Below are 20,997 nucleotides of genomic sequence, written 5' to 3'. Positions count from 1 at the left end.
TTATGATTTTTTTTTCTCTTAAATTGTTCATGCTAGAAAGCCACATACCAAAACATGAAAATCAAGGAAGCTAGGATATATCATATGAATCTTTCAAATATTTTTAATCTAAGCTAGAATACTTAGAACTCTTTCAAGTGTACATACTTACATTGAAGGATGAAACTAGGTAAACATTAATACTTAAATAAGGATCAAGTTCCTATTGGCACATCCACAAACTTTTTCCCATCTATGGATATTATTTGCAATCTTAAAACCAATATATATGATTGAACTAAAAAGTAAACATAATAGTAACACAATGCAATTGATAACAACATTATTTGTTAACTAGGGAAATCCTGGCCAAGGGGAAACCTCGGTGGGGGTAGCATCCAAAAAATGACCCACTAATCAAAAGTATCTTATGAAAGATATCGATCCTATTAGGAGTCTATTACATCTATATAGTGTATCTATAATTCTTAGAGGACTAGGCTTACAATATTTATACAAAAGATATACAAAAACCTTTCTGGCTATGCTAATATCCTCAATATTTGATTTTTCCTTTGTAGCCATCTTCACAAAATTGATCATGCAAATGTACAATAATGTACTGTCACTAGGTTCCCATAAATATTGATCATACAAAGTGTGCATCGCAATATTATAACATTACATTACAATGCCACAATTATTTCAAACAAAAAGTGTCTTTGTTTATACCCAGCTACTTAACTAGTCAGCCTTCGATACCTTGCACATTTTCCAAAACATAAAATCACTTTTTGCTAAGTGAGGGTTGACATAGAGGATGTCATCCCAACCTTTGTAGGTCATCATTTTGGTAAACCAAAACAATCCCTTAACTAAAATGTCTTTACTCTGTTATCTTCTCTATTCTGCCTATATAACATGTTCTTTTAAAACTTGTCATGTAACTCTTTCTGTACAACAAATATTCTTAAGCACTCTTAGACATGTGCTTATTACATCATGTAATTGCTTCCCTCAACTACACATAAGCTCAACTGCTTCCAATGAACTACGCTAAAACAAAATGTATGATTGTTCACTATTTTACTAGACTATACTTAGACAATTTTCTAAGTCCAAGTATCTAAAACTCAATATAATGTTTTGCCTTCTTCTTACAGGTATATGTTGCCATAAATGAGAACCCTGTATCATCCTTACATATCCTCCTAGCCAAATTTTGCCAACTATATATATATACACACACATACATATATATGTATATATATATATATATATATATATATATATATATATATGTACATATATAGACATGTACATGTGTGTGTGTGTGTATATATATATGTGTGTGTGTGTGTGTGTGTGTGTGTGTGTGTGTGTGTGTGTGTGTGTGTGTGTACATACATACATGTACATATATATACATATATATGTGTACATACATACATACATACATATAAATATATAAAGAAAGTTCTTTAAGAGAAGAAGTCATTGAGATGTTTTTCCTATGCTAACAATGTCAAACCATGTAAAAAATATTAGAATGATTAGATATTAATACAAACCTAATTGATATTCATGAATGAATCTTGAAACTTTATCAATATAAACATACTCTAGCATAAGAAATTAAATCATGTTTTTGGTTGGATAGGAGAATAATTTAATTATAATAATGTGACTATTTTAGTTGTTATTTTAGTTTATTTCAATATATCAATTCTTAAATTTAAGAATAGGTTAAACTTGAAATTAGGGAAACTGCCCACAAACTCAAGCCGATTTTCTTACTATTTATAAATTCATTTTTGTTTTAAATTAAAAGTTGAATTCTACGAAATCTCATAGAAATAACTTTGTTCGTAGATACTATAATTGAAATGAAGAAAAATGAACATAAACAAGGTTAAATGTGATCAAAAATAAAATTGAGAACACCCCTTTGCTTCAAAGCTACGTAGTTATTGTCTAGAGTATAATGCCTAAAAGTTATAAAGAGGGACTTTGGTCTATGAATTGAGGTGAAAAAAAATGATACAACAGTTTCTCTTCAAGATTTTAGAAAATTTCTTAGATGTTCTCAAAATTAAGTCTTTTTTAGATTTAAACAATTTCTTTAGTTTTTCTAATATGAGATTAAATAATATTTTTTTAGAGTTATTAATTTGGTTTTTTTGAGATATTCTCAAGTTGTATGGAATTAATTTAGAAGGTTGATAATTAGAAAATTGTAAGTTTGTATAAAGGTAGATTTTTTTGGAGAATTCTAGATGAGTTACAAGGATTCATTTTTATCAATTGTAAAGAAGTTGGGGGAAGAATAAAGAAAGAAAATCATTATCTTATTTCTTTAGTTCTTTGTAATTATTTTCATGTTAATGGTGAATTGGTTGTAGTCACATTCATATCAACTAAAACTATGAATTTACACTTGAAGTGGTGTGGACAAAAATGAGACGTTAGAAATTAACCCATTATTTAAATTTTGCTCTTTTTTCTCCAACATTTTCCTCAATCACAAGTTCAATATCACAAAGTCCAATACCAAAATCTCAATTAAATTTGATTGTACTTCAAATCTATTGTGAAAGTTCTTACAAACCTTTTAAAATACTTCTAGAGATATTTTGGGGCAACTGTACAATCATGCAGATTGCTTTATAATAAGTAGAATTTATGTTAAAACTTGAATCAAAATACAACAATTTTCTCTTCGAAACAAAATTTTAATAAAGTATAAATATACATATGTTTAAAAAAAAGTTAAAACCCATTATATAAGATCAGCATTTTATTGTACATATGCATGCTCTAGAAAAGTTACATGGTCCATAGATGGCTATGATTTACGGTAGAATTACTCTGGAAGATCTCCATTATTTCCAGCAACTCAGAGTAAGAAGGTTCTATCTGATGAACTCCATTGAAACCAACTTCTTCTGTCATTGGATATAATAACAATGAATCATTCTCCCTCAAATTATCACTAAAAATAGTGATGTTATCCTTTGCCATATTGCAATCAGCTTGATGAGTTAGAGGACTTTCTTCATGCTTGTTGCTTATTTCAGATTGAACTTTTTTGGGTTGAGTTCCATGTTTTTTGCGCATTTTAGTGTGCCAGAAATTCTTTATCTGGTTATTTGTTCTTCCCGTTACTCTCCCAGCTATCAGTGACCACCTGAGGCAGTTGCAGCAATTAATTGAATTAAAATGAAAGAGTCTATGAATTCAAATATAAGTTGTATGGACTAAACTGTATAAATCCCATTCTTCTTTGATCAAAAACATCAATCATAAATGGTTTCTACAAGTAACAAAAATTAAGATGGTATTTACTATTTGAAAGTAGTTGTAAGATCAATCATTAATGGGTTATACAAGTAAAGGAAACTAAGAAGATGGTATTTATCTATTTGAAAGTTGTGGTAAGATATTATTGGAAGAAGTTTGTTCACCTATTTCCAACAAGCCGGTGAAGGCGAATGATAAGATCTTCCTCCTCAGGAGAAATGGCTTCATGCTTGATATCAGGATGCACATAATTTTTCCACCGGAATCTACAGCTCTGTGGACTTCTTCCAACCAAACCTGTGATAATCCAAGTTTGAATTAATTACACAAGTTTTAGTACGTAAGTTGTTATAAGATGTTTCAATCCTGCTTACAGTTCTTAGAAAATAAATTATGATGTACGTTAGAAAGAGATTGGACTTTGTAATTAGAGAAAGCTTTTTTCAATTAATTAGGCCGGGTTCTTAGTTAAGGCTTAATTTAAAATTAATTTATTTTTCCAAATTTAATTTCCTTCTTAGTGTGTGATGTTTAAGGGTGTAGGAGTACAATTCTAATTTTCTAAATATATCAGATTTTCACAATTTATAAAGACTATTGCAATTGTTTGTGGTTTATATTGTATTTGTGTTTTTGGATTTTCTCTATTAAATCACATTCTATGATCTATTATCGGGATGAGAAAAAAGAACACAAGGATGATATGAGTCAATTCTTTCTACTGTTGTTTAACATATGACATATTTTATTGCTCTGTTTTTATATTTTACTGGATGATTTTGTTTGTATGGACATTTTAGATTACACTCTATGATCCATCATCAAGATGAGAGTGATCAGAAACATTGATGCAAACAAAAATCTCATAGTGAAATTCAGACGCAAAACAATACTTGAAATGGACAGTGGAAATCTAATCTATCTCATACATAGTATATTACTGAGTTGAAAAAGAACATTTCGATATAGTGTCACAAGGAATATAAGTATCGAAACTTGAAAGTCCAAGTATCAAAGAAGTGTGATTCACTGTAACTAGTAAGGATGACCATATATTTTTAATATCTTAAAGATTTTAACAAAATAGATACCAATACTTGATCTATCAGCTTTCCACAATTCATAGGTATAGTACAAATGCTCCTAAACTAATTGTACAATTTCTTACATCAATGATTCTGATCAAGTTCATGTTCTACCATCTGGATATAAAAATACAAATGTGTGATCTCTCTTATATTCTGATAATAGACCACAGAATGTAACTCAGAACATTAATATAAAAACTCTCGCACAATCTTAGAAAAAAAAAAACAAAAAAAACATTTGCACTATAAAATGAACTGAATTCTTAATCCAAAAACAAATCCTATTTACTCTATATTCCCATATCAATACATTTCAAAAACTCAACAAAATAATACACACATTTTCCCCACTCCGAAATCCCTACGGACAAATGCAACATACCCATTTAGAAAAATATAACAAAGCAATGACTAGAAGTGAAAATATGATAATAATTGCAATTATATCACCTGCTTTCCTTGGAAGATGAGACCATCCTCCTTCGCCATGAGTCTGAACATGTTTGAACAGAAGAAAATCTTCTTCACGAGACCATGGGTACTTCTTTGCATTAACATTTGATGAGGAGCCAGACTTTGTAGGGCACATCCTTCTTCCTTTCTTTACAATGCTTGTTTACAATGTGATCTCAGACTAGAGCATTAAGTAAATAAAACTTGGGGAAGACCCAAAAGAGGAAACATAGTTCAGCACAATGGTTGGTGGTCCATCAACAATCTTTTCTCTGTGAAAAAATTTATAACATGAGCGTACAGATCCTCTCAATCCAGTTCATGCTTATTCATCGATTAAAAAGTTACCCATTATATAGTAATTGATTGCTATCTTGATGGTCTGTTATTTCGGACCCAAGTTCAGCAATTTATCACAAGTACAAAAAGGTAATTATAAACAATCCAATGTTGTCTATTACCCATTATAACAATCGAAGTTAAGCTTAGATTAGTGAAATAATAAAATTTATAAGGTTTTCAAAGCTTAATATGCATTACATTTTATTTACAATTAGTTTTTTTTATGGCGGTCTTTTATGAAATTGTTTTAGCTATTCAATATGAGAGCCAGCTCAACCTTTTCTCCTAAGAGCTAAGAACTAATGGGTTCAAGAAGTATTTCCGATTTTATATCCTGTGATCTATCATCTTTCATCACACACTTTATAATCAACTACCATTTGTTTAATATGAATGTCTCTCTTATATTTGAGACTCTACCATTAAAATTGTAAAACTTTAAGAAAATTTTTGTAGGTTACATTAATTTTTATATAAGAAAATAATTGAAGATAATGTGCCTCTTATATATTCCAATCATATTGCTCAAATGCATTGATTGAGAGAGTAAATATATGCTCCATTTTTTCTACTTAGAAAAAAAGTCACAACCTAAAGTGAAGAGGTATGGGGTTGCAGTAGAGACAGCAAATTAAATGAGAGTCTCTATCTATCACAGGTTGATGTGGACGACTAACAAGCTCAGCCTTCCCTTTTAAGATCAAATACAGCTTTTTGCTTCTCCCAACTCAGGTATTTGAGTGATGTTTCCTCTGCTTCCCATGTGAAGTTTGTCTTTAAATTCTTGAATGCCGATGTTTCCAAAATAAGAAGTCTTCATTTCACAGATCTTTTCTCAAGATTGGTAGTGAGTAAATATTTTATGGAATTCTTTTGTAAAAGAGATTTCTCAAGGGTAGGTTTAGCTTGCTGTTTCACAAAGAAATGAGTTTTTAACTCGGTTTTCTATTTCTTTAGATTAGGTTGGGTTTGGGTTCCATTGTAAGTAGATCATTGTAATTGTTCTTTGTTATTATATCATTTCTTTATTTGTTATATTTTTAAGTATATGTATTGTTTAATAGGTTTGATATATTATGATTTTTTTTCCATAGTTGATATTATTCATGTAGTAAGAATTTTTGGTTGTGTATGTTTTTTATTGATAGGTTTGTTATTGGGAGCTTATGGTTGGAGTTTTTAGGTTAGATATGTTATTAGTACGGGTTCTATAATTATTTCAAATATCATTGAGGTACAAATGATTGGAGAACTAGAATTTGGTATGGTCGATTGGATGCTAATAATTAGTTGTGGAAGTTCTAACTATTGAAACATTCATATTCAATCTTTATTTCAAAGGAATGCATTAAACTTTAGATTTATGTTTGGTAATAGGTTTGAAGTTGGATATATTGATGCTTCTATAAAGCTCATGACTACTTTGGAATTGTGATTTAGTAGGTTTTAGCCCTTGTTATCCCTTGGATTTGATGATGATTCTTTTCTTTGGATTGGTGCATCTTCACGATTGCTTGCTCATTTCCTTCTATAGATGGGATATTAGTGTTAGCATGAATGTTGATGATATTCCTATGAGGGAGTATCCTAGCAGTGTTGGAGACATGATTCAGAGGTTGTGTGATGCACTCATGACACTATTTTTCATTGATGTCAACATATTGGTTATTATGTGAAGACTGACAGAGAAGCAGATAGAGTTTGGTTTCGAGAAGTTCAAGGATTGAAGATCAACTTATGTACACTTGGGATAATGTGGTAGAGTATATCTAGATCATACAGTTAACAGTGGGTATGGAAATATGGAGACTGGGCCAAGTTATGATGGATTTGGTGAAGGTAGCTTTTAGATAGTAATTGTGGAAAGCGAGCAAGGTTGTTTGGATTGTATCTCTTAACAGAGATAGAATCTAGTCAAGTAGACTTGGACATAGGTTGAAGACATGTTGAAGATGTTGTGGTTAATCATGCACATTTAGATGATCAATGAGGAAAGAGTAATGAAGATTGTGAGACAACACATTGCTTGTAATTGTGAAAAGATGTAATATTGTAATTCCATGTAATGTAATATCTTAAAATGGTCCAATATTATTATTGTAAATTGGGAAATCCTCAGGGCCAACTCAATAACTTATTTTAGGACTTGGTATAAAGGAAATATGTTTTCCTTGGTTGCTATCATCTAGTGTAGATATTGTGTAATAAGTGAGATATTGTATTGTGCGAACTTAGATGCGAATATCTTTTGGATCAGAGAGGTGGTTGGTGTAGTTAAGGCACAATCCAAGCTTACAAGAAACTATATTTGGAAAATAAGTTGTTGTTGGATAATTGTTGATGTACACTTGTATTATTCAGTGAGGATAGCATGAAGGTACTTGGATAGTGGGTCCATCTATCTTCCTTTCAACTCTTAATAGGGTTGACACAACTCCTAACATAGTTGGAATCTCCTAACAAGGATTCAAAGTCTCCTAACAGGGACTCAAAAATGTATAGATTGTATTTCATTGACTTCTAACAAGGTCCATCCTTTCACAAGGAACTTTTATATTAGTACATCATCTTGTGGGTACCATCCCCACTGGGGTTTTTCCTTTGATCAAGGGTTTCCCTAATTAACAGATATGGTGTTATTGTGTATTGTTATCTTACTGTGGTTATTGCTGATGTAGAGCCTCACCTTGAAAAACTTAGGAGGAAATTAATCACTTGACTAAGTTTCTTCAAGGGGCACATGCTGTTAGATACAATTGTTCAATTGTGTGTTGTCTTTGATGTTACAGAAATGTCATATCAGTTATCAGTCAGAGTCTATCGAGCTCAGTTGGTCAACAAGGCAGAAGGTAGAGTCTACCGAGCTCAAAAGGTTAGCAAAGAAGGTTTACAGTGTCTACTGAGCATTCTAGGATTTACCTTATGTAGATAATTGTTACCGAGCTTTCAAGGTTAAGCAAGGAAATTCAGTGACTACTGACCTTACTCGGTCATCAAAGGAAAGTATGGCAGAGGACAACGCTTATCGAGCTCTCACGGTTAGTGAAAGAAATTCAGTTCTTACCGAGTTAACTCAGCAACCAAAGGACTTCACAAGATTTGTAGTGTTAACCAAGTTGAGATGGTTAACTCAGGAAATTGTTTCTTGAGTAGTGTTTACCGACTAGGGTCGGCCAATGAAGGATTTTATTTTTTTGTGAAATAAAGTTTATTTGTTTAATGTAGTATTTGCAACCAACTGATGTATGGTTTATTGATAAATGTAACTTGTGAATGAGCCGACTTGATAATCTGAATGGTATATATAAGAGGTCAAGTTGCGAATTCTAAGTGAGAGTGATGGATTTGATGTGATATGAATGTGAAGGAGGATTGATTATGGAAAAGAGCAAATTTTGAAGGGTGATCAGAGATCATTGAGGAGCAACAAAGTTATATTTGATCAAGGAGGATCTAATGGTGCAAAATAGAGATCTGTAATCAGCAAATTTACTTGCATCTTATTTAGGTCAATTCATTGTTACTTTCTAATCATTGTAGTAGTGATTTCAAAATCTCTTAACAGAGTTGGTTTAGCAACCATTTTTTAAATCCTCTAACCAGGTGACAATCCAGTTGAATTATTCTAAAGACCTCTAGCAAGACCACTCTTAACAGGGTGATTAAATCCTCTAACAGGATCACACCTAATAGTATGTTCTTTGTAACCTTTAACAAGGTTGGCTCCTAATAGAGTTCACTTCAGAAGAGTGAAAATTGGTAGCTAGTTACTTGGTGGTTTTTCCCATATTGGGTTTCCACGTTAAATTTGGTGTCTCTTGTGTTCATGTTATTTACTCTTGCATGCATGTTAATAATTGTGAATGCTAAAAAATCAGTAACAAGTTAATCTACCCAATTATAACATTTTTTTGAAGTATTTACCGAGTATCAGTAGTAACTAGTTATTTAAGACATCTAAGGGATCTGGATTTGTTTTTGTGGTAACTGATTCACCCCCCCTCTCAGTTACTTCATCTATAATTTCAACAATTGGTATCAGAGATTTTGGTGCTTGTAGGAAAAGATTTCAAGGATCTAAGCTAAAGATCAGGATGTCTTACAAAAGGGAAATTCCAAGACTTAACAGGGACAACTTCTCAGCATGGCAGGGATTGATGAGACTCCATCTTGCCTCTATTGGTGATACAAGATTGAAGTACCTTGATGAAAAATATCCAAAACCTGTTGGTACATTATCTATCAATGATATTGCTGAAAAGAAGACTCACAACAACATGATGATAGATATTGCATCTGCCCTAAGTTATGAAGAATTTGATGATATCAAGGATTGCAAAACTACGTTTGAAATGTGGAACAAGTTGAAAGAGATATATGGAGGTGATGATAATGTGAGAAGAGCCAAAGCATAAATTTTGAGAGGTCAATTTTATCAAATGAGGATGAGAGAAGATGAAAACATTGCAAAATATGTTGAAAGAGTTAAAACATGTGTTAGTGCAATCAAAGCATCTAGAGGATATATCAAGGAGGAAACAATTATAAATAAAGTTTTTAGAACATTACTTCCCATTTATGCAATCAGATTTTTTGCAATTCAAGAAAGAAGATGTGAAGCAAATCATAAGATAAATTTAGAGGCCATAGTTGGAAGATTGACTGCATTCGAGCTAGATAACTATGGGAAAAAAACAAGAATGTCTTATACATATACATGGATCTATGAATGCCACCCCAAGATCTTCATTCTTTCTATTCTTGATACCACTTGCATTGAAAATTGATAAATGAAATACATGTAGATGGAAAAAATGCTCTTTGTTATTGATTGATAACTATTCTACTCAAATGTGAAATTATAGGAGAGCACTTGAAATCTTCATTATGGCATGTCCCCTTTAATATGTAATTTTCTATATCCAATATTGCTAACTAAAATTAGACCTTGAAGAAGAACAATAGATTTTGTAATATTATTTTTACCTATAAGAATGGATATAGATTTGGTAGTTGAGAGGTTTCCCATAAAATATCAAATAAAAACCCCTAATTACTTATTATAATTTTTTTTTTAATTTTAAAATTGCATATTGATCTTCCAAGGATTCAATAAGTTCTATGAAGCAAAAAACAAGAATATTTATGAATGTATGCAATCTCAATATTTGTTCATGAAGGTATTTTTTGCACGATAGATCTAATATTTAAATTTATCATTACTTGATTTCCTTATATATTTTTAAGGTTGATGCCTAAATAGGGGTTTGACAAAGGTGAACACTTTTCTACCCAATAATTTCTTGTTTCTTTGAGTGGAAGAATAAGGGATGAAGTTTTTTGTTGCAAGTCTGGAAAGTGCATGATATGATGGATGGTCTGTGAAATTTTCATGAAAATTTTAGGGCATAGAGTGACTAGGTTACCTAGTAGACCCAGGAGTAGAGTGACAAGACAAACTATACCCCCAAAATCAGCCTTATATTTTAATCATGGGTCACTACTACAATATAGTTTTCCTTTTTACTCATTATACTTAGTTGGCTATTTCTATTAAAAGTTGCCATCTAGCTTATTTAGTCTTCTATTTTTATTTAGTCAATCTTATTTCATCACCCATCTCACCTTAATTATAATTGCCAAGGGTGATCATACTCAGTTATTTCTTAAGTCCTACGAAAGCCTGTTGGCCATTTTTCCTTCAAATTATGCAATTAGAAAAAGGTTGATTGCATACACATCCCTATCAACCTATCTATCCTTCTGCTTATTGTACATTCATATATGATAATAATGTCAATTATTGGTACCCAAAATTGATCTATGAACAATTATATGTGTGTGTGTGTGTGTGCGCGCGCGCGTGCAATATAACGAGGTGCCAAGAAGTGTTGATATGAAAAAGATGCAATTTTCAAATGTCCAAAAGTATTTCAAAACTCATGATGACTTTTTTCCCACCCATCCTATACCAAACCCCAAAAAATTCCTAATCACATTGGGCACCCGATAGGTATCAGGTACACAATAATATTGGGTACCTAATAGGTATCATGTTCATGAAACCTATGCTTATAAAAAGAAAGCCTGAATGTTATTTCTTCCCCATTGTTGCTTGTTGTTTTGGCTTTGCACTTTAGACATACAATCAATTTCAGATACATAATCAATATCCCCATCAAATCCCACAATTTTATTAGAGGTAAGTTGATTTTTTGTTGTTTTTATTTATTTATTATTAAAATTTAGGTTGTAAATGTAATTTTTTTCTTTTTCATTATGATTTATCAATTCAATCTGTAATTTTTATTTTATTTTCAATTTATTCAAGCATGATTGAAACTAACAAACCTTATAACTATGCTCTTCAAAATAATGTTCCTAAAAATAATCCACAACCACCCCCAAATGATCCACAACTCCCTCAAAACCCTCTATAATTTGAAGATTTGATAAAAGACAATCTGATCAAATTGAGGGGTTTCTAAACTACATATAAGAATATCCCTATGTTGTCTCCCATATTGCTTTCCATGTTGAACACCGTTGTAGATGATATTTAGACATGTTCTGAGAAAAATAATGCTGCTCTTAATTGGCACAAGGAGATGCATGCCCAATTTGATGAAGATTTGGATTATGACATGGTTGCAACCCTTAACATAAGAAAAGATGACATTGCTAACCTTTTTGCAAACCTAAAAATTGGAAGGAAAGTTGATTCAAAAACACCCAAGTTATTAATAAAATGGTGCAAAAATGAGGCAATGTGTGCAAGCTTTTAGGATTGTTGGTGGATGGTTTTTGATAAACCACCACATAATAATATGGAGGTACCATTTCATTTCCTGAGTAAAATGTATGTTGAGTTTGTGAAGGGGCACAAAGTAAACTATTGGAGCATGAGGCCCAACATGGGCATAGAAGAAGGAGCTCCTCAAAATAGACTATTTTTCTAGTGGAAGAAAGCCATCACTTATGTCCCCTCAATCGATGTCTCCCCCCATTCTCCAGTATAGCAATTTGATGTCATCATATAGGCTAGCTCTCAAACTATTATGTGCAAGCATTTTTGGTAGGGTTCCCTAGGTGATCTTGATTATTAGTTTGTATTTGGGGATGAGGATACAACACATTGTTGATATAAGATTATTTTGAAGTGAAGAACCTATAATGGAACAATCATTATTTTATCAATGTCAAACCTACTACCTATTGGTGAGACAATCACTTTTTGGTCTGAAAGCTATTATTTAGTTGATTGATTAAGAGGATTTGAAAAGAGGAGATGACAAATATAGCACCTAGAGAAAGATTGAGTTATTTGGTATGTAAATGAAGCACTAAGACCAAGTAAGACATTGATACTATAGTGTATTGTATATCTACTTAAAGTCTGAAATGAAAGATTACTCAAGTTAAGATTAGAAGAAGATCAAGTATGAAAAGTGTTTACCAAGCCTTGTCGAGCACTGAGTGCAAGCCGAGCAAAAATTAGTAGAAGCCAAGTGAAAAATAAGAGGTGCCAAGCAAAGATGAAAAATAGTGCAAGTTGAATGATTATTAGTATATGCCGAGTAAATTTTAGTTGGTGCCAAGTATCAATAAACTTTAGTGTTTGCCGAGTGAACTAGTGTTGGCCGAGTGGCAAAACAATATAGATGTTGAGTGAAAACAAATAGTGTTAAATCAAAGATTTGATGAAACTAAGATAAATAATTTATTTTCCTAAATTATGCGTAGCATGTGGAAGATAACTATGATGAGCTCGTGGCACAAAATTCAAGGTAAACCATTTTGAGGTGAATTCAAAGAAGATTGTAAAAGAAGTTTCTAGAGTAACCAAATGGAAAAGTGGGTAGATTTATTGAATCTTACCTAATTGTACCTAACTCTAAAATGGATGATTGTGGTTAAGTGAAAAAAGATCTAAATTCTCTATTTATAGAGATAGCCGGTCAAAAGTAAAGGTTGTCATTTGTGAGAACCTAAGGAAGACAAGGAGTCTAGGGTATTTCTTGATTTAGTAGCTGAACAAAGGTGATTAAAATTAGCACGCAAAGAAAGAAGGCTTAAGAGTATGAATGCTTGAAGGGTGAACAAGCTATCATAGTTGAAGTGTGTAAATTCAAAGAAGAATGAAGGACTAAAACAAAGATCTGTAATTTGCAAGTGAGTTGTAATTTTTTATCAAATCAAGCCTTACTATTACTTTCTGACCATTGTATCAGTCTATGGTAAATCCTTTGGATTAAGGTTGACCAAATAGTCATTTCTAAATCCATTAACCATATGACATTCTAATAGAATGGTATAAATTCCTCTAGCAAGGCTCACTCATAATTGGGTGATTGAAATCCTTTAACCATGCCGCATTTGATAGTGTGTATTATAACCTTTAACAAGGTTCACCTTTCACAAGGCATCACTTTAGATTAGTGAGAATTAGTAGCATGTTAATGGTGGCTTTTCCTAAATTGGATTTCCATGTAACTGTTAGAAACTTTTTAGTCTCAACTTCTTAGAATGTGCATCACCTTCATAACTATTTTTCAAAGCTTTCCAAATCAAATATGAAGTAGCAAGTGATTTTACCTAATTGTACAAAATTTTAGGACGTGCAATCAATAGTTCTTCTCTAGCTCTCATGTCACACATGAAAAGATCTCTTTCTACCTCACTACAAGTTTCCAAGTCCTCTTTAGCAATGATTGTATTCTTTGATTTTATCAAGATCCAATATCTTGGACCCATACACAACAAATGTGTCTTCATCTTTTCTTTCCAACTGTCATAATTTGTCCCATCAAACTTTAGACTATCTTTCCTAAACATATTCACCATGGATCTCCCAAAGTTGTTAAACTTTATCATCAAGGACTTGATTCTCTGATACTAATTGTTAGAAACAATAGTCCACCAAGATAACTGAGAGGGTGGGGGTTGGTGAATCAGTTATCTGATAATTAAAATATTTATCTTCTTTAAACAAACTTAACCATTCAATTAAAGTAAGAAAAAGCCATAATAAAATGCACATAGATAATTACACTAGATATTTTGACTAGGGAAACCCTTGATCAGAGGGAAAACCTCAATGGGAATGATGCCCACAAGATGATGTACTAATATAAATATTCCTTGTTAGAGGATGGACCTTGTTAGGAGTCTATTACAATATTTAGTACATAGAGTCCTTATTAGGAGACTTTGAATCCCTATTAGGAGATTTGAACCTTATTAGGAGTTGTGCCAACCCTGTTAGGAGTTGTAGTACAATGTATGCAAGATGAGCCCACTGTCCAAACATGCAATTTTAACTACAATAAGAGCTCACTGCTGAAACAAGTAATTTACTCTTATCTTCCTCTTTTCATTTGTTCTGTCAACCGAACCAATCATTATTAGACCTTGCGGACCAAGTCACAAACCTTAGATCCAAATATCAAACCTCAAATCAATCAACAAAACTTCAATAGTGAAATTTCCTTTACTTCTAAACTACTCTGTTCAACTTTGCATTCTACACTCTTTGCTGTTATCATCAATCATAAAACCATATCATCACTTTTTCTTGATAAAGAAAAATGTCCTTCCTTTATACCAAGTCCTCAAAATAATTCCTTGAGTCAGTTGTTAGACCTGCTCAATTAATTATTATAGGACCATATTAAGAATACGTTACACTTAGTGATAACATAAATCTTTTGCCTTACAACTTGAATAACTTTTTTTACATGCAATATTATGATGAGTGAACTTAGCCATGCCATTATCAATACATCTTCTTCATTTCCTTAACCTCAATTCTCAAGATATCAACTTTGCTAAGAGATATAGCAAGTTTACTAGAACATGCCTCTGTAAATTCTATCTCACAACAAACATCACCAAAACTCTCATAACTTCTTCTTTACTTATCCTTTCTTCTTCTAACATTAATTGAATATACTAGATACTCAAAAGTATATCCCATAACCTTGGATGGTGTAAACACTCAACTAGCTATCCATACCAACTTGATCTTTTCGATGTTCTTCTATCAGATACTATATAATACTGCTATGTTGATATCAATGAAAAACTCAGTCATGAATGTAACATATCTAAAATACTCCCCCATAGGAATATCATCAGCATTCATGCTTGCAACCAATCTTCTAACAATCTCCTCCCTTGGCATTGATGGAAACATAGATGAGAAACATCTAGTTCCAAGAATAGCAACAAAAGACTATTAATTTTCTTTTTAAAATCCTCTACATCAACAATTCTCCCCCATTGATATACCTCAATGTTATTTTTGTCAAACTATCATTCCATGCTATTTTTCATACAATATTCTCCCTCAACATAATATTTTTCATGTAATATTCTCCCCCATTGACATCAGTGTCAAAGGTTTCAGCAACCAACTTACTACATCAAACTCTGCAACAACTGATACTTACTTAGCCCGAGTGTCAAAATACACTATTCAAAACATTCATCAAGATTCCTAGATGACTTTGTCCATTACAGATACTGTCCCATTTAGGAAGCATCAACATTCTATCCAGATAATAATGGTTATTTGTTACACTAGATTTATGCACTCTTGCATCTTCTACTCTGATGTAGGAAGGGGCATAACCCCAAGCATACCTCAAAAATACTCAAAAGTCTCTTTGGGAAGAGGTTTAGTGAATATATCTTCAATTTTCTCTTTAGTGCTCACATACTCCAATCTAATTTTCTTTTTTGCAACTCTCTCTCAACATATGATACTTGATAGAAATGTGCTTGGTTTTAGAATGCAATACTAGATTCTTAGACATATTTACTGTGCTTGTGTTGTCATAATGGATAACAACAAGTTCATTGATTTCTATCCTTATATCCTTCAACATCTGCTTCATCCAAATGACTTGATTGCAATTATTTGCTGTTACAACATTTTTTTCTTTAGCTTTACTTTGTGTTGTACAATCCCACTTCTTGCTTGGCCAAGAAACCAATATTCCTCCAAGAAAGAAGGCTCCTCCATTGGTGCTTTTTCTGTCATCCATACTGCCTACCCAATCTGCATCAATATAAGCACTTAGAGTAAAATAATTAGATCTTTCATACCATAATCCAAACTCTAATGTTCCTTTTAGGTATCTAAATATCCTTTTTACTATTAAATAATGTGCTTCTCTAGGATTAGCCTAGAATCTTGCAACAATTCCAACCACATTTTCTATATCTAGCCTTATGTGAGTTAGATATTGCAATCCTCTAATCATAAATCTATACTTCTTCTGGTCAAAATTAGTTGTCTCATCCTTTGTAGATAACTTGTGTCTAGTTACTATAGGTGTTCTAATGGGTTTACATACTTCCTATCCAAACCTTTTCAGTAAATTCTTCTAGTACTTAGTTTGAGAAATAAAGATTCCTTGTTTTGTACAAATTGCAATCCTAGGAAATATTTCATCTCTCCTATTATACTCATTTCAAATTCTTTCTTTATCTCTTCAACAAAATTTTTTCTTTCCTCATCATTACCTCCAAATATGATATCATCAACAAATATTACCAAAATTATTAAACGATCATCAATTTCTTTCCAATATAGATTACTATCTGCCATACCTTTCCTATATCCAAGTTTTGTCAAATGTTTGTCCAACCTTGCATACCAGGTTGTGGGTGCTTGCTTCAATCCATACAATGCTTTCCTTAGTTTGCATACTATGTCCTTGTCATCTATCAAAGGACATCCTTTAGGCTGTTCAATGTATACCTCTCCTTCAAGTTCTCCATTCAGAAATGCTCACTTGGTATCTATCTGATATACTTTGAATTTCTTCTATGCTACACAAGCTAAGAATAATATTACTTCTTCTATTCTAGCCATTGGAGTATAAGTCTCCTCATAATATATCCCTTCTTGCTATGAGTAACCTTTACATACCAATCTTCCTTTTTTCCCTACAACTTCTCCTTGCTCATTCATCTTGGTTCTGAATACCCATTTAGTTCCTATCACAATCTTGTCTACTCTTGTAGGGATCGATTCCCATGTCTCATTCTTTACTATTTGATCCAATTCCTCTTTCATAGCTTGTTTCCAATGATCATCTTTACATGCTTCATCTGCATTCTTAGGCTCAACTTCAGATATCAAGCATAGTTTTTCATTTACTCTACTTCTTGTCATCACACTTTTATCTTTGCTGCTGATAATCTGTTTGGATGGGTGATTCTTTATCATATTATTTCCTAAAGTAGGAGATGCTATCTCAACTCTTGACTCTATAGAAGGTTTCAAACTTTGTTCCTACCTTGGCTGTCCTTTATTCTGCACATCATTGTTAGTCTCAAGAAATACTTTATCATTCCTTGTCTTAATAACAACATCATCATTTGAATTAGAATCAACTATTCCCTCTTGTATTCTAAATTTCTCATCAATTTCGACATTGGCACTTACCATAATATTTTTAGTTCTCTGATTATAACATCTATAAGCCTTGCTTTTCAATGAATAACCAAGAAACATACCTTCATCGCTTCTAGCATCAAACTTTCTAATATCATCACCTCTTTTGATATAACACTTACTCCCAAAATTTTTGAAATACTTAACTATAGGTGAGTGAACAAACCACAATTCATAAGGTGTCTTATTTGTGTCTTTCTTGACTTGCACTCTATTCATAGTGTAGACTGATGTATTCACAAATTCTCTCCAAAATGTCTCGGATACATCATTCTTTGCTAACATAGCTCTTGTAGCTCCTATAACTAACTTGTTCCTTCTCTCTACAATGTCATTCTATTTAGGGGTTCTCAAAGTTGATAACTATCTCTTAATTCCATTTTCTTCAAAAAACATATTAAACTCATTAAAAGTAAATTATCCTCCTCTATCTAATCTTCATACCATATTAATTCTCAACCCTATTCTTGAATATCTTAAACTTATCAAATGCCTCAAATTTTTCTTTGAGAAATGAAACCCACATCATTCTAGAAAAATCATCAACTAGAATCATAAAGCACCTTTCATCATAGAGTCCTTTAGTCTTTGTAGGACTACTGAGATCTATCTGTACAATCACCAACTTTGTTGTAGTGGTAAACTTCTTGTTGGGAAAAGAAGGTCTACTATGTTTAGCCAAAACACACACCTTGCAAATTATGTTACTAGGCTTTACAATATTCAAAAAATCTCCAACTTTAAACATTCTACTAGTCTTCACAATACTGTCAAACTTTATATGACAAAATCTCTTATGCCATAACAACCTATCATCTACCTTTGCAACTAAACATATCATTTCAGTAGGATTCAACTGAAATACATTACCTCTAGATTTGGTTCCTATTCCAATTACCTTTCCATCTTTGTCTTTGATCATGCATGTATTTTTTTTGAACTGCAATTGATAACCTTTGTCTGCTGATTGTCCAACACTCAAAAGATTGTTCTTTAAACCATCAAAAAAGTATACATCCTCAATGTTTGTTTTACCATCAAGATTTATAGATCCAATACCTTTAACTTGGCATGTTGCATTGTTTCCAACTCTGACAATTCCTCCATCCTGACTTTTGAAGTCAACAAACTTGTTCATGTCACTAGTCATATGATGTAAACAACCACTATCAATTATCCAATTAGATTTCTTCTCAACCTATGACACTAAAGCTACCTTTTCTAGATTTTCTTCTTTAATTGCCACAAATCCAATTTCATCATCACTACAACTTAATGCTTGTTCATCAAAATCATTATCTTCATTTCCATACAAACACTCTCTATCTTTTCTAGGTTTGTGATTTCCCTTATATATTTTCTCTCTTTTAGGACACTTAGATGCATAATGACCATAGTAATTGCAAGTCCAACATCTAAATTTTTTCTTACCTCCTTTTTCTCTTCTTACCAGAAGGGCTACTCCTTCCTCAATCTTTCTATCCTCCTCAAATCTATAGTGCTAGAAAAATCTCCTCTAGCACTTGTACTCCTTGATAGACTAGGTCAAATATTTAGGCCATTGAAAGTTTTCTCTATTTTGGTCAACTCTCCAAATTATCTGAATTCATTCTCAACTGCTTCAAGTCTTCCAAGCAATGTATCCTTTGTGAAATCTTTGGTACAAGATATCAAGAAATTGTATCATATGAACTACTGACTTAAATGGTGGTGTTAGAGTCTTCAGTATCCTCCATATAACCTCATCATCTTCTTTGGTTCCTCTTTGAGCTTTGATGCCTACATTAATTTCTAATATCCTAGCTATATATGTTCTTATAGATTCATCTTCCATTAGTTTAGCATCTTGAAATGTGCAAATCCAACTTTTTAGTCTCAACTTCTTAGAATGTGCATCACCCTCATAAGTATTTTCCAAAGCTTTCCAAATCAAATGTGAAGTAGCAAGTTATTTTACTTGATTGTACTCAATTTTAGGAAGTGCAATCAATAGTGCTTCTCTAGCTCTCATGTCACACATGAAAAGATCTCTTTCTACCTCAGTACAAGTTTCCAAGTCCTCTTCAACAATGATTGTATTCTATGATTTTATCAAGATCCAATATCGTAGACCCATACACAACAAATGTGTATTCATCTTTTCTTTCTAGCTGCCATAATTTTTTCCATCAAACTTTAGACTATCTTTCCTAAACATATTCACCATGGATCTCCCAAAGTTGTTAAAATTTATCTTCAAGGACCTGATGCTCTGATACCAATTGTTAGAAACAATAGTCCACCAAGATAAATGAGAAGGGGGGGGGGGTGTGTGAATTAGTTATCTAACAATTAAAAATTTTATCTTCTTTAAACAAATTTAACCATTCAATCAAAGTAAACAACAACCATACTAAAATGCACATAGACAATTACACTAGATATGTTGACTAGGGAAACCCTTGAGAAGAGGGAAAACTTTGGTGGTAATGATGCCCACAAGATGATGTACTAATATAAATATTCCTTGTTAGAGGATGGACCCTGTTAGGAGTCTATTACAACATTTAGTACATAGAGTACTTGTTAGGAGACTTTGAATCCCTCTTAGGAGATTCCAACCCTATTAGGAGTTGTGCCAACCCTACTAGGATTATAGTACAATATATGCAAGATGAGGCTACTGCCCAAACATGTAATTTCAACTACAAGAAGAGCTCACTGCTCAAACTAGTAATTTACTCTTATGTTTGGTGCAGGAGCACCTAGGAAATATGCCAAGTTTCCTAAATCGTTTTTGGCTTGTAGTGGTCTTGGCTAGACCACATGAATAAGGGCTATGAGATAAAGCCCCAAGTGTGTGAGTTGTTTTTGTAAATAGGTTTTTGTTGTGTTTGAGTTTCCAAGTTGCTTCTATGTTGGCAAAATTGCTTAAATTGCTTGTTAGAGCCTAGAATGGTCAAACACTGACCAAGACCCCAGGAGGATGGGAAACATGGAAAATATGTTAAAAGTTGTAATTACATGGAAATAGGTTCATTTAACCATGTTTGAGGTAATGGAGCCATTAAATGCACAATAGTGCAAAAGTTGCACTTGGCAACTTTGCAACTTTGCAAAGTTGCTTGACAACATTGACAAAAAGTGCTAAAACTTTATAAGGGCTTCAAGAATCAGTTGGAAACCTATGGGATCTGTTGATTCACATGGGTAAGAGGTATTTAAGACCAATCCAAGTTAGTTTGAGGGTTGGCATATGCTTTTGTACGAATTTTGGCATTGGAATGAAGAGCAAACTAAGCATTTTGATGACAGTTTTCTGATTTCACCCTTCATCCACACCTTTAATGGATTGATAGGGTTGCTATTTTCATGTGATTTTATAGTGTA

At 32.4% G+C, this 20,997-nt stretch overlaps 1 protein-coding gene across 1 annotated transcript; it reads right to left on the bottom strand.

The window, feature by feature from the left end:
• Positions 1 to 2,805: 2,805 nt before the first annotated feature.
• Positions 2,806 to 4,956, bottom strand: LOC149575787 (transcription factor MYB114-like). Its single transcript, XM_089816070.1, has 3 exons — positions 4,818 to 4,956; positions 3,444 to 3,576; positions 2,806 to 3,166 (listed from the first exon to the last, which is right to left on the bottom strand). The coding sequence occupies exons 1-3, from the start codon at positions 4,954 to 4,956 to the stop codon at positions 2,806 to 2,808; spliced, it is 633 nt and encodes a 210-aa protein (XP_089672196.1).
• Positions 4,957 to 20,997: the final 16,041 nt, after the last annotated feature.

The sequence above is a fragment of the Cupressus sempervirens genome, chromosome 2 (genome assembly GCF_028749045.1).
Source record: "Cupressus sempervirens isolate cs-2001-9-10 chromosome 2, ASM2874904v1, whole genome shotgun sequence".
Taxonomy (NCBI): Eukaryota; Viridiplantae; Streptophyta; class Pinopsida; order Cupressales; family Cupressaceae; genus Cupressus; species Cupressus sempervirens.
This window is presented reverse-complemented; position numbering and strand designations above follow the sequence as displayed.

Excerpts from the sequence above, each read along its gene's own strand:
- LOC149575787 (XM_089816070.1), bottom strand. The coding sequence starts at position 4,956 with ATGTGCCCTACAAAGTCTGGCTCCTCATCAAATGTTAATGCAAAGAAG. Across the intron at positions 3,577-4,817 it reads TCATCTTCCAAGGAAAGCAG|GTTTGGTTGGAAGAAGTCCA; the intron begins GTGATATAATTG and ends GGATTATCACAG. Across the intron at positions 3,167-3,443 it reads CACCGGCTTGTTGGAAATAG|GTGGTCACTGATAGCTGGGA; the intron begins GTGAACAAACTT and ends CAACTGCCTCAG.